The following is a 16,937-nucleotide window of genomic DNA, read 5'->3' as shown; positions in this document are numbered from 1 at the left end:
TAAGGTAGAAGAAAATGTAACTTTGAAAAGAGACTTATTGTGGGTTATAGTCTAAAAGAATGAAATCGGCATGCTTGGAACTTAAGCCTCCTCTTGCTGGCAGCATTATGCGTTTAGAATCAAGAAACTTCTTAATCAAAGGATTATCTGAGGTCTAACTCATAAAACATGATGTCTGGCAGCAGTTTAAAAATGAGCTGTTTTTATGGAGTTGCACATGGTCTTTCTCCACACCCTTCCCTGAAGCTAATTTTTAAGAGGTGAGACTTAGAGAAGTTTGGTCATGCAATAAAATTAAAGGTGAAGAAAGACTAATGTGCTTTTCCTAAAGTAAATGCAGTATGAAAGGTTTAGCATGTTGCCTTGCATTTTCATTAGTTTTCTGTTGGGCAATATAGTTGTTGCATTGTTCAAGGAATGTATTACAGTGAAACTTGAGAGTACTTTTTCACCTTTTTCAGAATACCTTAAAGACTTCTTCCCCTCCCCACAGCAAAGCATTAACAAAGACTTAATTTTTTTCACTTTCAAAATACAATCCTTGGTAATTCACTTTTGAGTAAAAAACAGTCTTTTTTATATGGGTTTCGAATGCTGCATTGGAAAGGGGGATCAAGAGGGTGGAGTAAGAGGACATGGAACTCATCTACTCCTAAAAACATGAAAAGTACATCCACATGAGGAAAAATTCTCACTGAAAACTAACTGGAATCTGGCAGAAAAACTCCTATACAACCAAGGCTGCAAGAAAGATTCCCACATAATTGGGTAGGACGGGAAGCAAAACATCAGGCTGAGATCTCTGCCCTTAGAAGGGAACTAAGAGGAAAAGGGAGATAGCATGGGTGGACACTCACCCTGGGGATCCACAGACTGGGCATCCCAGTTCTAGGATCCTGTGTAGAGGAGACAGGCCTCCTTGGCTGCTTGGAGAACCAGTGGGACAAATAGAAAGGCTGGAGAAGCCTAGACGCCACTTAAGAGGAGTATGCAGGTACTGGCTTGCCAACAAAACACACACTTAAAAGGAACAGAGCCAGTTGGAGCCTGACCATCAGAGATTCTGCTCCAGCAACTTGAGAGCAGACTCCACCCCTGACAAGGTGGTGACTGCCACTGAGTAGAGAGGAAATCTAACCTTAGACCCTGTGCAGCCTCTAGTTCCCCCAACACCAACCACACCGCCTATCAAGGTGATAGTGGCTAGCATACCCTGAGGAAAAATGTGACTGGCATCTACATCAAGTTCAGCCCTCACACCAGAGGCAGTGGCATATACAGTCTACAGTGGGGTGCTCCGAAATAAAAATATCCCTCAAGACCACAATGGATAACTGTTTCACCTAAATTCATAGAGACAGAGAACATTAAGTAAAATGATAAGGAAGAGGAACTACTCTCAAAAGAGCAAGAGAAAATCCCTGAAAAAATAAATAATGAAACAGAGATAACCAGTCTACCAGATAATTAATTCAAGAAGTTTATAATAAAAATGCTAAATGAATTAAGAAAGAGAACTGATCTAAGCACAGATCATTTTAACATGGAACTAGAATCCATAAAGAAGACCCAATAAAAAATAGATAATTCAACTTCTGAGATAAAAAGCACTCTAGAAGCAATGAATAGCAGACTGAATGACACAGAAGAATGCATAAGTGATCCAGAAGATATAATAATGCAGATCACCCAATAAAACAGCAAACAGAAAGCCAAAAAAAAAAAAAAAATGAAAGCAACATATGAGAACTTTGGGATAATATAAAACATGCCAATGTTTATATTAAAAGGTTTCAGAAAGAAGAGAGAGAGAGACAAGGGGATCAAACATGTATTTGAAGAAATTATGACTGAAAAATTCTCAAACCTAAAGAAGGAAACAGATACCCAGATACATAAAGTACAGAGGGTCTCAAACAAGAAGAACCCAAACAGACCCACACCAAGACATATCATAATTAAAATGGCACAATGTAGTTAAAGGTAAAGAGAGAAGTCTAAAGGCAGCAATAGAAAAACAAAGAGGTATACACAAGGGAATCCCCATAAGGCTATCAGTTGATTTCTCTGCAGAAACTTTGCAGGCCAGAAGGGAGTGGCGTGGTATATTCAAAGTCCTGAAAGGGAAAAACCTGCAACCTAGGGTGCTCTACCCAGCAAGATTATCATTTAGAATAGAAGGAGAGGTAAATAATTTCTCAGAGAAGCAAAAACTAAAAGAATAAAGCAATACTAAGCCTACCATAAAAGAAATGTTGAAATGTCTTCTCTCAATGGAAAAGAAGTAAGAATCTACAGGAAAGGGAAAATCCCGATGGGAATGGTAAATATACAGTAAGGATTGAAGATCACTTTTAAAAAATTGTAAAAGCAACTATAAATACAATAAACAGTAAAGGGATAAGCATGAAGATGTAAAATATGACCTCAAAAACATAAAATGTGTAGGAGAGGAGTAAAAAATGTAGATCTTTTAGAATGTTTGAACTTAAATGATTATCAGTTTAAAGCGAGTAGATATAATTATGGGTCAATATATATGAACCCAGTGGTAAACACAAATCAAAACCCTACAGTAGAGGGTACTGTAAAAGAAAGGAAGAAAGGAATTCAAGCATACTACAAAAGAAAATCATCAAACCACAAGGGCAGAAACAAAAAGAAGAGGAAATGAACAAACAACTACAAAAACAACTGCAAAGCAAGGACTAAAATGGCAATAAGTATATACCTATCAGTAATTACTTTAAATATCAGTGGACTAAATGCTCCGATCAAAAGACATAAGGCGGCTGACTGGATTAGAAAACAAGAGCCTTCAATATGCTGCCTACAGGAGACTCACTTCGGGGTGAAAGATGCACACAGATCGAAAGTGAGAGGATGGAAAAAGATATTTCATGCAAACAGAAACAACAAGAAAGTGGGGGTAGCAATACTCATATCAGACAAAGTAGACTTTAAGACAAAAGCTATAATGAAAGACAGAGAAGGGATAAAGGAATCAATACAAGGGATTATACAATGAAGAAGGGATCGATACAAGAAGAGGGTATTACACTCGTTAAGGTATACACACCCAGTATAGGAACACCTAAATATACAAAGCAAATACAGATGTAAAGGGAGAAACTGACAGTAATACAGTAATAGTAGGAGGCATTAACACCCCACTGTCCTCAATGGACAGATCATCCAGACAGAAAATCAGTAAGGCAGCAGAGGTCTCAAATGACACAGTAGATCACTTTGACTTAATTGATACCTACAGGACACCACATTCCCCACCAAAATGCAGAATACACATTCTTTTGAAGTGCACATGGAACGTTCTCCAGGATAGATCACATACCAGGTTACAGAACAAGCCTCAACAAATTTAAGAGCATAGGAATTATATCAAGCATAATTTCCAACCACAACAGTATGAAACTAGAAATCAACTACAGGAAAAGAACAAACATGTAGAGACTAAACAGTATGCTACTGAAAAACCAATGGGTGAATGATGAAATCAAAAAGGAAATTGGGAAATACCTCGAGACAAATGAAAATGAAAACACAACTTTCCAAACTCTATGGGGTGCAGCAAAAGCAGTTCTAAGAGGGAAGTTTTTAGTGATACAGGCCTTTCTCAAGAAACAAGAAAAATCTCAAATGACAACCTAACCACCACCTAAAAGATTTAGAAAGAGAACACACAAAGCCCACAGTCAGTAGAAGGAAGGCAATAGTAAAGGTTAGAGAGGAAATAAATTAATTAGAGATAAAACAATAGAAAAGATTAATGAAACCAAAAGGTGTTTTTTGAAAAGACAAACAAAATCGATAAACCTTTAGCCAGATTCACCAAGAAGAAAAAAGGATGCAAATGAGAAATGAAAGAGAATAAAAACAAAAATAAATAGGACCTGTTCAAACTTATAAGCTTTTGCACAGCAAAGGAAACCATAAACAAAATGAAAAGGCAACCTACGGAATGGGAGGAAATATTTGAAAATGATGTGACCGACAAGGGCTTAATTTCCAAAATATACAAACAGCTCATATACCTCAACAACAAAAAAAAACAAACAACCCAATTGAAAAATGAGCAGAAGGCCTAAATAGACATTTCTCCAAAGAAGAAATACAGATGGCCAATAGGCACATGAAAAGATGCTAAACATCGCTAATTATTAGAGAAATGCAAATCAGAACTACAATGAGGTACCACCTCACCCTTGTCAGAATAGCCATCATTAAAAAGTCTACAAATGACAAATGCTGGAAAGGGTGTGGAGAAAAGGGAACCCTCCTACACTTTTGGTGGGAATGTAAGTTGGTGCAGCCACTGTGGAAAACAGTACGGAGGTTCCTCAGAAAACTAAAAATAGAATTATCATATGTTCCAGCAATCCCACTCCTGGGCATATATCCAGACAAACCTATAATTCGAAAAGATACATGCACCCCTATGTTCATAGCAGCACTGTTCGCAATAGCCAAGACATGGAAACATCTTTCATTGACAGATAAATGGATAAAGATGTGGTACATATATACAATGGAATACTACTCAGCCATAAAAAAGAACAAAATAATGCCACATTTGCAGCAACATGGATGCAGCTAGAGATTATCATACTAAGTGAAGTAAGTCAGAAAGAAAGACAAATACCATATGATATCATTTATATGTGGAACCTAAAATATGACACAAACTAACCTATCTATGAAACAGAAACAGAATCACAGACGTAAACAATAGACTGGTGATTACCAAGGGGGAGAAGGGTGGGAGAGGGATAGATTGGGAGTTTGGGATTAGCAGATGCAAGCTGGTATATATAGAATGGATAAACATTAATGTCCTACTGTGTAGCACAGGGAACTATATTTAAAATCCTGTGATAAACCATAATGGAGAAGAATATGAAAAAGAATGTGTATATATGTATAACTGAGTACCTTTGCTGTACAGCAGTAATTAACACAACATTGTAAATCAACAATACTTCAATTAAAAAAAAACCCAAAAAGCAAAACAAACAAATAAAAAAAAGAAATGAAAGAGGAGAAATAGCATCTGATACCACAGAGATACAGAAAATCTTAAGAGAATACTATGATCAGGAGTATGCCAACAAATCAGACAACCTAGAAGAAATGGACAAATTTCTAGAAACATACAGCCTGCCAAGACTGAGTCAAGAAGAAACAGACAACATGAATAGACTGATTACTAGAAGTGAAGTTGAGTCTATAATTTAAAAAAAAAAACAAAAACTCCCAGCAAACAAAAGTCCTGGACCAGATGGCTTCACAGGGGAATCCTACCAAACATATAAAGAACTTATACCTGTCCTTCTTAAGCTATTCCAAAAAATTGAGGAGGAGGGAACACTCCAAAATTCATTCTATGAGGCCACCTGATACCAAAACCAGACAAAGACATTATAAAAAATTACAGGCCAGTATCTTTGATGAATATAGATGCAAAAATCCTCAACAAAATATAAGCAAACGAAATCCTACAATACATAAAAAGGATCATATACCATGATCAAGTTGGATTTATTCCAGGGTCACAAGGATAGTTCAGCATACACAAATCAATGTGATACACCACATTAACAAAAGAAAAGACAAAAGTCACATGATCATCTCAACAGATGCAGAAGAAGCATTTGACAGAATTCAGCATCCATTCATGATGAAAACTCCCATCAAAGTGGATATAGAGGGAACATATCTCAACATAGTAAAGATAAAACAAACACACAGCCAACGTAATACTCAACAGTGAAAAGCTGAAAGCCTTCCTGCTAAATTCAGAAACAAGGCAAGGATGCTCACTCTCACCACTTCTGTTTAACATGGTATTGGAAGTCCCAGCCAAAGTAATCAGACAAGAAAAATAAATAAAAGGTATACAGATTAGTAGGGAAGAGGTAAAACTGTCACTCTTTTCAAATGACATGATACTCTATATAGAGAATACTAAATTCTCTGCTAAGAAACTACTAGAACTAATAAATGAATTCAGGAATGTTGCAGGATACAAGATTAATATACAGAAATCTGTTGTGTTTCTATACACTAATGAAATACCAGAAAGAGAAAGTAAAAAACACAATTCCGTTTAAAATCACATCAAAAAAATAAAATTACTAGGAATAAACTTAAGCAAGGAAGTGAAAGAACTTTACTTTGCAAACTGTAAAACTCTGATGAAGGAAATTGAAGATGATTCAAAGAAATGGAAAGATATCCCAGGCTCTTGGATTGGAAGAATTAATATTAAAATGGCCATACTATCCAAAGTAGTCTACAGATTTAAATGCAGTCCGTATCAAAGTACCCAGGACATTTTCTGCAGAACTAGAACAAATAATCCTAAAATTTATATGGAACTACCAGAGACCTCAAATTGCCAAAGCAAGCCTGAGACAAAAGAACAAACTGGAGGTATAACCCTCCCAAACTTCAGACTATACTACAAAGCTATGCTAATCAAGACAGCATGGTATTGGCACAGAAACAGACACATAGATCAATGGAACAGAATAGAGAGCCCAGAAATAAATCCACGCATCTACAGTCAATTTATCTACAACAAAAGAGGCAAGGTATGCAATGGAGAAAAGACAGTCTCTTCAACAAGTTGTGCTGGGAAAGCTGGACAGCCATGTGTAAAACAATGAAATTGTAACATTCCCTCACACTATATACAAAAATAAACTCAAAATGGTTTAAAGACCTAAATGTAAGATCTGAAACCGTAAAACTCCTAGAAGAAAACATAGGCAGAACACTCTTTGATATAAATTGTAGCAAAGTTTTCTTGGATCAGTCTCCTGAGGCAAAAGAAATAAGAGCAGAAATAAACAAGTGGGACCTAATTAAACTTAAAAGCTTTTGCACAGCAAAAAATGAAAGGAGTACCTATGGTGTGGGGAAAAATATTTGCAAATGATGTGACCATCAAGGGGTTAATATCCAAAGTATACAAACAGCTCATACAATTCAATATTGAAAAAAACAAAACAAAACAAAACCCAAACCAATCAAAAAATGTGCAGAAGAATTGAATAGACATTTTTCAAAGAAGATATGCGAATGGGTAACAAGCATGTGAAAAGGTGCTCATCATTGCTAATTATTAAGAAATGCAAATCAAAACCACAATGAGGTATCACCTCACACCTGTCAGAATGGCTACCATTAAAAAATCTACAAATAACAAATGTTAGAGAGGATGTGGAGCAAAGGGAACCCTTGTACACCATTGGAGGGAATGTAAATTGGTGCAGCCACTGTGGAAAACAGTTTGGAGGTTCCTTAAAAAACTAAAAATAGAACTGCCATATGAGTCAGCAGTTCCACTCCTGGTTATATATCTGGAAGAACGAAAACACTAATTTGAAAGGACATGTGCACCACAATGTTCATAGCAACACTATTTACAATAGCCAAGATTTGGAAGCAACTCAAGTGCTTGTCAGCAGATTATTGAATTAAGAAGATGTATATAGCACAGGAACTACACTCAATATCTTGTCATAACCTATAATGGAAAATGTGAAAAAATATGTATATAACTAAATCGCTTAGCTGTACACCTGAAGTTAACACAATATTGTAGGTCAACTATAGTTCAATTTAAAAAAAGGATGCCTTGTGTATACACATACATAGAGACACATACACACACACCAAGGAATATTACTCAGCCATAAAAGAAAAAGAAATAATGCCATTTGCAGCAATGTGGATGGACCTAGAGAGCATTATGATTAGACAAATACTATATGATATCACTTATATGTGGAATCTAAAAAATAATACAAATGAATATATCAATATATGCAAAACAGAAACAGACTCACAGATATAGAAAACCAACTTTTGGTTACCAAAGGAAAGAGGGAAGGGAGGAGGGACAAATTTGAGGTATGGAATTAATAGATACAAACTACTATATATAAAATAGATAAGCAACAAGGATATATTGTATAGCACAGGGAACTATATCCCGTATCTTGTAATAATGGATTATAACAAAAATACTGAATCACTATGCTGTACACCTGAAACTAACAGAATATTATAAATTAATGGTACTTCAGTAAAAAAGCATTTAAAAAGAAAAAAAAGCCACATTATTATAACAGGAACACATGTCCTTTGTTTCTAAAGAGAAAAAAAAATAGGAAAGGATAATATTTACATAAATTTGATAGACCATCTGTCTTTGCTTCACTGATAATATGAAGCATGACATTCATTATCAGCTTCCAGGTGAAATATCATATTCCTTAAAAGACAGGAAGTAAAGAACTAGAAGAGTTATTTTAGGGTAGATGGAGTATCAAATTACTTTGGTTAGAATTTAGCCAGGGCAGAAGGTTAGTATCTGTGTAGAAGTATTTCTCTACTTGGCATAGTTTTCATGGATATGATTTTACTTTTTCTTGAAAAGTGACTGAGTATGATTTTTTTATAAAATAAGTTCAGATTTACTTAGTGAATATTCATGGAGCACCTATTATATGCCAGGTACTATGTTAAGGGATAGATATCAAGATAATAGGAGACTGTACCTGCTCTCTAGAAGTTTACGGTCTGGTACAAAAGAAGTGCTTTTTTGTAAGTATGATAATAGAGATATGCACTTGATTACCAATATTCCATATGCACTTACAAACTAGATAGTTATGAGGCTTCCCTGGTGGCGCAGTAGTTAAGAATCCGCCTGCCAATGCAGGGGACACAGGTTCAAGCCCTGGTCCGGGAAGATCCCACATGCCACGGAGCAACTACACCCATGCGCCACAACTACTGAGCCTGCGCTCTAGAGCCCACAAGCCACAACTACTGTAGCCCGCGTGCCACAACTACTGAAGCCCAGATGCCTAGAGCCCGTGCTCCACAGCAAGGGAAGCCATCACAATGAGAAGCCTGCACACCGCAACGAAGAGTAGCCCCCGCTCGCCGCAACTAGAGAAAGCCCGCGCAACTAGAGAAAGCCCGTGCACAGCAACGAAGACCCAACGCAGCCAAAAATAAATTTATTAAAAAAAAAAAAACTAGATAGTTGTGGAAAAAAATGTTCATATGGCTCTAAGAACAATGAGAGTGAAGCAATATTCCTGTGACTACATTTCAAATTTAGGCTTTATCGTTACCTTACTTGTTGAACACTCTCTCTGCCTGCCTTCATACAAAGTGCTTGGTTACAGCTCATGTTAAACAGTTCATATTAAAGTGATTTTGTGACCTTATAAAAACTTATATTCAGAGATAAACACACTTGTATGGTGATTATAATTAATACTCTTTATACCAGAGAATAAGGGAATTAGCAAAATAAGCCAACAAACAAACCATGGGCTCTATGTGTTTGTAAGAACCAGAAAAAGTTAAAATGATGGAAAGTTTTTTTTTTTAATTAGTGAAATTCAAAAATGGTTATTTTGGAATTAGGAGTCCACCTTTTCTTTGTCCCTTCTTTAATAACATATAGGGCCTGTTATGTCATTTTAGTTTGATGTTGCCATTGTTTCCCTATTTGCTTCTCTATTATCCTTCCCTTTCAAGATTTTAAGTTCTTTGAGAGCAAAGACTCCTAGTTGTTTTGTATTCCTCATAACACCTACAGGTTACAGTGTTAAATAACTAGCAGACAGATGCTCAATACAAACTTGCTAAAACAAAGTGGATTTTTTTTTTGTCAAAAAGGACATTTCAAAAATATGATAGTCAGTATTGGTGATGTCAGTGTTAAGGGTGGAGTTTATACTGTGTGGTGGGTTAAAATAGCTTCTGGTCTACAATAAGTAGAACATTTCAGTAATTTGAATTCTACAGATTCTGAATTGGCTATGTATGTATGTTTTCTTTTTGTATTGGTAGTCTAATAATTCTTAGATATTCAAGTATATCAGAGTCTCAGATTAGTAGATGGACTTAGAATAATAATATTGATAAATGGACAGTGTAGTGGGGTTGAGGAGAGGAAAGAGATGAATATGATGTTCACATAGCTCTTTCCCTTTTTCCTCTTCTTTGTTCCTTATCTTCTCCTTTTAATGTAGAATTAAAGGGGAAAGTTATCATGCTGAACAATTTTGAATTGGAGAGTACAGGTTTGCAGTATTCTGAGGCAACCCTAATAAATTTTTTCAGTACTTAGCAGTCTGTTAGGACCCTAAGCATATTTGCTAAAGTTAACTGTGTGTAGTGGTATTTTTTTTCTCTCTGATCACTTCCCTTTCTGAGCTTCCGTTCATCTCTAGACTCCTATACTTTTGTGATTTTTGTTAATTCATTAGCAATTTAAAAAAATTGCCTTTTATGCCAGAACATATGCCAGGTCCTGAGATAAGTTTGTAAACAAGATAGAGCCCCTGAACTCTTTCAGGGGAGTATTTAATCTAATGAGAGGATAAAAACAAATACAAATCAGTTGTGAGTGATAAAGATACTCTGAGAGTAAATAGAGGGTGCAGTGGGAGTCTAGAAGGGGGCACCTAACCCAGTCTTGATATTTAGGGAAAGTTTTATAAGAGGAGATGATTTGTTTCTTGAGGGCGTCATGCTGTCTCTCATCTTCTAAAGTTACCTATCACAAGAAGCTCTGTAAAATTTCCTTACTTCCTTCCCCATCTCAAAGTCACTTGCTGGTCTATTAAACCAAAACAAAATTCACACAAAGACATCATAAATGAAAACTGATCCTTCTAAGGAGCATTTACATTAATGATAGGAGTTCGTTAACACAAATGTATTTTTAATTGATGGCATGGGTTAAACGAGTTATATATTTCTGAGCAGGAAAATCCAAGCGCAACCCACCCCTAGTCATAATAAAATAATACCTAACATTTATGAGCCCTTTGTATTTGTCAGGCATTAAGCTAAATAGTTTAGGTACATTATATTCAAGTGAAATACATAAACATAGCAAACTCTTAACCTCCACTACTCCTCTCCCTCATTGTGTACAAGTACCCGACTCTCTACAGGGACCTGGAAGAAAGTCTGCTTAAGAAGCCCAGTGGCTTAGCACAGGAAACATCAATATTAGAATCTTCCAGTTCACTCATTTTCAGCCCTTTGGAAGTGAGATGAGATAACTGGGAGGGATGATTATAGCACGAAAAATACATATATTCAGTGCTGCAGTTGTCTTGACTTTTAAACATTCAAAGTATGTAATTTATTTTGAAATTTCAAATGACCATAAAGAAGATCATCAGATGTTTATGTTTCTAAAAGTTCGTGTGCATTTTAAAAGATTCCTGTAAAACACTATTCTCTGATACTTACATTTATTGTATTATGTACTAGAAATTTATAAAGAATGCCTTTTTCCTTGATTTTATGTATTTGTACCCATTCTATTTAGGTTTTTCCTAATTAGTTGAAGGAAGCAACATTAAACAAAAGAAAAATGGTTAAATTCTGATGGGTTATCTTTCCTCTGACCCCATTACAGTTTCCTATTTTGTAGGAGTGGTGACACTGTGAATTCAAATACTGTTTAGTATTTAGTAGTCTCTAGAATTGAGGTCTCACTCATTTTTTAAATGTTGAAAATTAACTTTTTTGAGATCTAATTTACATAAAATAAGATGCACTCATTTTAAGTGTACAGTTCACTAAGTCTTGACAGATGAATACTCATGTAAGCATTACCTTAATTAATGTATAGAACATTTCCATCAACCCAAAAAGTTCCTTCATGTCTCTTTGCAGTCATTCTTACCTCTCCACCCCATCCTGCCCCTAGGCAACCACTAATCTGCTTTTTCTTACTAGTTTACTTTTTGCCTGTTCTACATTGGAATCATGTAGTATGTACTCTCTTTTGTATCTGCCTTCTTTTGCTCAACATGTTTTTGTGATTCATCCATGTTTGTTGCCTGTGTGAGTAGTTCCCTTTTTTTCTTGCTAAGTAGTATTTTATTGTAATGGCTATACCACAGTTTGTTTATCCATTTGTCTGTTGATGGACAATTGAGTTGTTTCTAGTTTTTGTCTCTTATGAGCAAAACTGCTGTGAACATTTGTTTACCAGTCTTTATGTGGACATGAGTTTTCATTTATCTTAGGAGTGAAGCTGCTGGGTCATATGTAAGTATATGCTTGCCTTTATAAGAAATTTCCACCATTTTACATTCCCACCAGCAATGTATGAGAGTTCTGGTTGTTCCACGTCCTTGTTAGCACTTGGTATTTATCAGTCTTTTAATTTTTAGCCATTCCAGTTAGTGTATAGTGGTATCTCATTATGGTTTTAATTTGCATTTTCCTGAAGACTGCAGATGTTGAGCACCTTTGCATGTGCTTATTGGCCATTGGTGTATCTTGCTTTGTCTGTTCAAATCTTTTGTCCCTTTAAAATGTGTCTTCCATTATTGGATTGTAGAGTTGTTTCTTTAAATATATGTCTGGATACCAGTGCTTTATCAGATAATTTGTAATGCAAATATTTTCTCCCAGTCTGTGCTTGCCTTTTCATTTTCTTATCAGTGTCTTTAGGAAAGCAGCTATTTAAAATTTTGAGTCCCATTTACCAGTTTTTTCTTTTATGGATGCATTTTGCATCCTAAAAGATCTCTGCCTATCCTAAGGTCTTGAAGCTTTTCTCCTATGTTTTCTTATGAAAAGTTTTGGCTTTTATGTTCAGGTCCATAATTTGCTGTAAATTAATTTTTGTGTAGGGTTATAAATTAAGGTTCAAGTTCGTGTTTTCTATTCTGGGATCCAGTTATTCTAGTTTTTCATCTGTAGTAGGCTCATACTTGTGTCATTTCATTAACAGCAAGAAATATGCATATATATTAATTAACGTGCAATCTTTAGCATTTCCTTTGTTTTGTACATCAGACTTATTTAAAAGATCATGGCTCTTTGTATAAAAATCTTAATTTTGAAGTAGTTTTTGTTTTCTAATCATCATTATACTTGTGTTAGTTTACATGTTTTACATACTGATTTTTGGTAAAACACTTAGATTCTGAAAAGCTGGAAGTATATATTAAATCTTTGGCTAACAAAGAGTTCAGGATCTTCTGATCTTGATCTACAATAAAACAGCCCTGGGCACTAATCAGGGTTCTGTTTTGGGACGTCCCTGTTCCTTTGGTTGTGGTCTTCTTTTTCTCACCTTGCCTTGACAATTTTTGTTTGCTATTTAACTAGAAGGAAAACAAATTCTCTGTAGGAATCAGGTAAGTATATGAAAGAAATCAAAGAGTTGGTTGAACTCACAGGTTCTTTCTTTATCTTTCCTACTTTCTTTCTCTTTTCTTTTTATTTTTTCTACGAGCCAAAGTCTTTCTTCCCTTGGACTTTTCCTTTTCTTTCCTTTGGACTTTTCTTTTTCTTTCTCCCTTTCAGGAGAAGAGCTGCAGGTGCTCTGTAAGCACTTCCTTCTTTTTTATAGTGTGTTTTTTTGAGTATATTTTATTGAGAGTAGGGTTGGACTTCTCTAGAGTTTACCATGGGATGCTTCTAGCCTAATGTCCCAAAATATTTGATTATCTTGGGTTTAAACACCAGTTAGAGCACCAAAAACACAGGGAGCTGGGGGAGGATTTTATACTACAAATTAATTGCATAGATGTGAATGGGCATTCTGTCTGTCTCCTCTCTAATACTTCATATTTTCCAGTTTGCCTTAGCTGTTTTTAATCTTGGAGCAATTCTGCTGTACCTCCCCTGTGAGAAACCAGTATATATGATTCTTTGTGATATTCTTGTGTTTGTTTTGCTTATGGGGTTAGTGCTCTTATTTTTTATATGGGTTTCATGTGCTACCTTGTGTTTCTCCAGATAGACTACAGTTCATTACTAATATGTAATTATTGTCTTTTTCTCTGTTTTCTCTTTCCTTCTCTCTTTACCCTTTGGTTCTTGTGCAGGTCTTGTTCAGCGTTGTGTGATCATCCAGAAGGATGACAATGGATTTGGGCTGACGGTCAGTGGAGACAATCCAGTGTTCGTACAGTCTGTCAAAGAAGGCAAGGCATTTTTAAAAACAGTCTTGTCACTTGGGAGCAAACAGAGTAAGAATAGAATAGTTTAAAAATGTCTATTGCTTAGAATAAAATAATCTCATACATTACATGTCACATGGCCTTATTGTGCTAGAGTTGTCTCTAGTGTTACGGTTATAGGCATGAATTTACCCCAGTTGATTTTCTTTTGTACTTTATGAAAAGAAAACAGTTCTTATATTGTTTGAGAAATCATATGACTCCTTAGTCATGATACTTTACTCATCATCACTTATAGAAGTTTGTGGAATTTTATTTCTTAATGGCACCAGAGATATTTGGGTAGAGACAGATTAAAGAAGTGGTTGTAGACTCAAAAATATCCATTCTTTTCTCCCAAATGTCAATAATATCTTGAACTACTATTACCATATATTGAATACTTCCTTTATCTTGGTTGCTATAATTTGAGGTAGGTACTTTTTATCTCCATATTACAGGTGATATCGAGGCTTAGAGTAAAAAAACCCATAAAATCTGTCCATGGTCATCCAACTAGTGAGTGGCAGAGGCAGGATTTGGACCTAAGTCTGCCTGACTTTACAATCCATGTTTTTAACCATTTTGTTACACTGCCTCTCTTTCAAGAAGATTATCAGTGAAGGTAAATGAATTACATTTTAAGAATTAATTTCTCTTACAGATGGAGCAGCCATGCGGGCTGGCGTACAGACAGGTGATCGAATCATCAAGGTAAGGAAAAGACTTATGGAATTTATGATAGAATTAAAAAGCAGCATATATTAGCCATACTTTGATTTTTTTAACTCGGATTTTTATTAAAAGCTACAGATTATATATGATGGATTTATTGACTATAAAAACTTACTTCATTCATTTTAAAATTAACGTTACCCTTTACTGAAAAGCATAATAAAAGGCTTGAATAAATGGAGTCATAACTCGCTGTTGTAAAGATCATATTTCTCCAAATTAATCCCTTAGCAAGAAATTCTCTTCAAAATATATTAATAAATTTGGAGAGGTGTGCCATTCCTTATCAAGCTTCCAAATGATTATTTGTTCTAAGTGAACTTTGCAAAGGTATTATGTGTATGGGTAAGTGTGAGGTGAGATGGTGCAGATTAATTTGAAGCAAGTGACTCTATTATACCTATGGACCTATCTGTGGAACACAATAGGGAGTCCAGAAACAGCCCTTAAGTTCTGATCAGTAGGGAAAGAATGGATTAGTCACTAATTACTCTTAAGACAACTAACTAATGTGATTACTTAAAATCAAATTACTATACAGGAAAAGACACCATGAACATATTTACAAAGAACTATCTGGAAATAAATATTTGAAATATATTACAGAATATGATAGCCTTAATTGTAAAGAGCACTTTCAAATTACTAACAAAAGAATAAATAGTCTGACAGAAAAAAGGGCAAAGAATTTTATCAGGCAATTCTCCAAAGTAATTGAAATAATATATCAGTGAGGATATGTCCAACCTCACTGATAAGAAAGAAGTAAAAATTAAATGATAGGTGAAAATATATTTGGTTGTCAGAAATTTTAAAGATTAATAATATACATTTGGCATAGTTTGGGTATGGTAAAATGGCTACTCTCATAAACTTGTTGTGAATATAAATTAGGTAAAATCTGTTTGGATAGAAATTTGTGAATATGTATCAAAAGTTACATATTTTAAAAACGTATATAACCTTTGACCACAATTTTGCTTTTAGGAGCTTATCTAAGGTAATAGATGTTTAAATGTGAAGTGATACGTGTACAGGAAAATTCACTTAAGCTTTATTGTATCGAAAACTTGTAAACAATCTAAATATGCATATACTGAGGACTAAAGAAATAAATTGTATTTCACCTCCAGCTTTTAAAAAGAATAGATTAGGTCTGTTTGTACTTATATTGAAAGACATCCATAATATAATAAGACAGTGCTTTTTTTTTTGCAGAAAAAGGCAGTTACAGAGTATATGTATGTGTGTCTGTGTATCTGGTGTGTGTATGCTAGAATATGTCTCAAAGATTAAACATCATGCTTAACAGTGATCATCTCTGGTGGGCATGACAAGTGTACTTTTACTTCCATTTTATACCCTGATATATTTGAACTTGTAAAAATTAGTGTTACTTGCATCAGAGAAAAAATAATGTTAGATTCATGTTTGATATTTTTACCTTGATTTGTTTGGTTTAGTGGAAACTTTGGATAACACTTCCTACATTTAGCCTGTCTGAAAATTAGTTTTCTTTGTAAAGGTTAGGTGATGATTGGAAAACTAATAGTAAATTGAATATTATTGGAGAAATATTGCTTATTCATCTTTTAAAAAATTTATTATGCCTTTGGAAAATCAGTGAATTTGTAATTAAAAGCAAAGGGAGTTTTTAATTTGTGAGGGTTCTTCACTGTGAAGGATTTGCAAATCTGTTGCATAGTATGTTTTGTCATTTTTCATGGTAAATAAGTTATAATATCCTTTTTATTTTTTTAAATGTCTTTATTGGAGTATAATTGCTTTACAATGGTGTGTTAGTTTCTGTTGTATAGCAAAGTGAATCAGCTATATGTATACATATATCCCCATATCCACCCCCTCTTGCGTCTCTTTAAATCAAGGCCTTTTTTTGTGCTCAAGTTCATTTTGTTGCTGAGCATACCTTACAGAATAGTGGTAAAAGTGACTATTGAACCAAATATATATGCATTTTAATATAGTCCTGTTTACTATGTTATAATTGGTTGTATTACATATGATAATTCCTGAAGTCAGTTTATCCATTGTCTCAACTAGAATTATCTGACAGACACTATTTTCATTTTCTTACAGGTGAATGGAACTCTGGTGACTCATTCAAACCATTTGGAAGTGGTGAAGCTAATCAAATGTAGGTGAATGTTATCCTCA

At 34.8% G+C, this 16,937-nt stretch overlaps 1 protein-coding gene across 1 annotated transcript in view; it reads left to right on the top strand.

The window, feature by feature from the left end:
* ARHGEF12 (Rho guanine nucleotide exchange factor 12) overlaps positions 1 to 16,937 on the top strand; it is a gene marked incomplete at its 5' end in the record, with an annotated part of 142,789 nt that overhangs the window by 72,942 nt on the left and 52,910 nt on the right. The window contains 3 exons of the mRNA XM_079708175.1: positions 13,914 to 14,012; positions 14,692 to 14,741; positions 16,860 to 16,917. Coding sequence (XP_079564301.1) covers positions 13,914 to 14,012; positions 14,692 to 14,741; positions 16,860 to 16,917 — 207 coding nt within the window. The remainder of the gene's footprint in view (positions 1 to 13,913; positions 14,013 to 14,691; positions 14,742 to 16,859; positions 16,918 to 16,937) is intronic.

Source organism: Hyperoodon ampullatus (genome assembly GCF_949752795.1).
Source record: "Hyperoodon ampullatus genome assembly, chromosome: 7".
Taxonomy (NCBI): Eukaryota; Metazoa; Chordata; class Mammalia; order Artiodactyla; family Ziphiidae; genus Hyperoodon; species Hyperoodon ampullatus.
The sequence above is the reverse complement of the archived record's forward strand: the minus strand, read 5'-3'. Positions and strand labels throughout refer to the sequence as shown.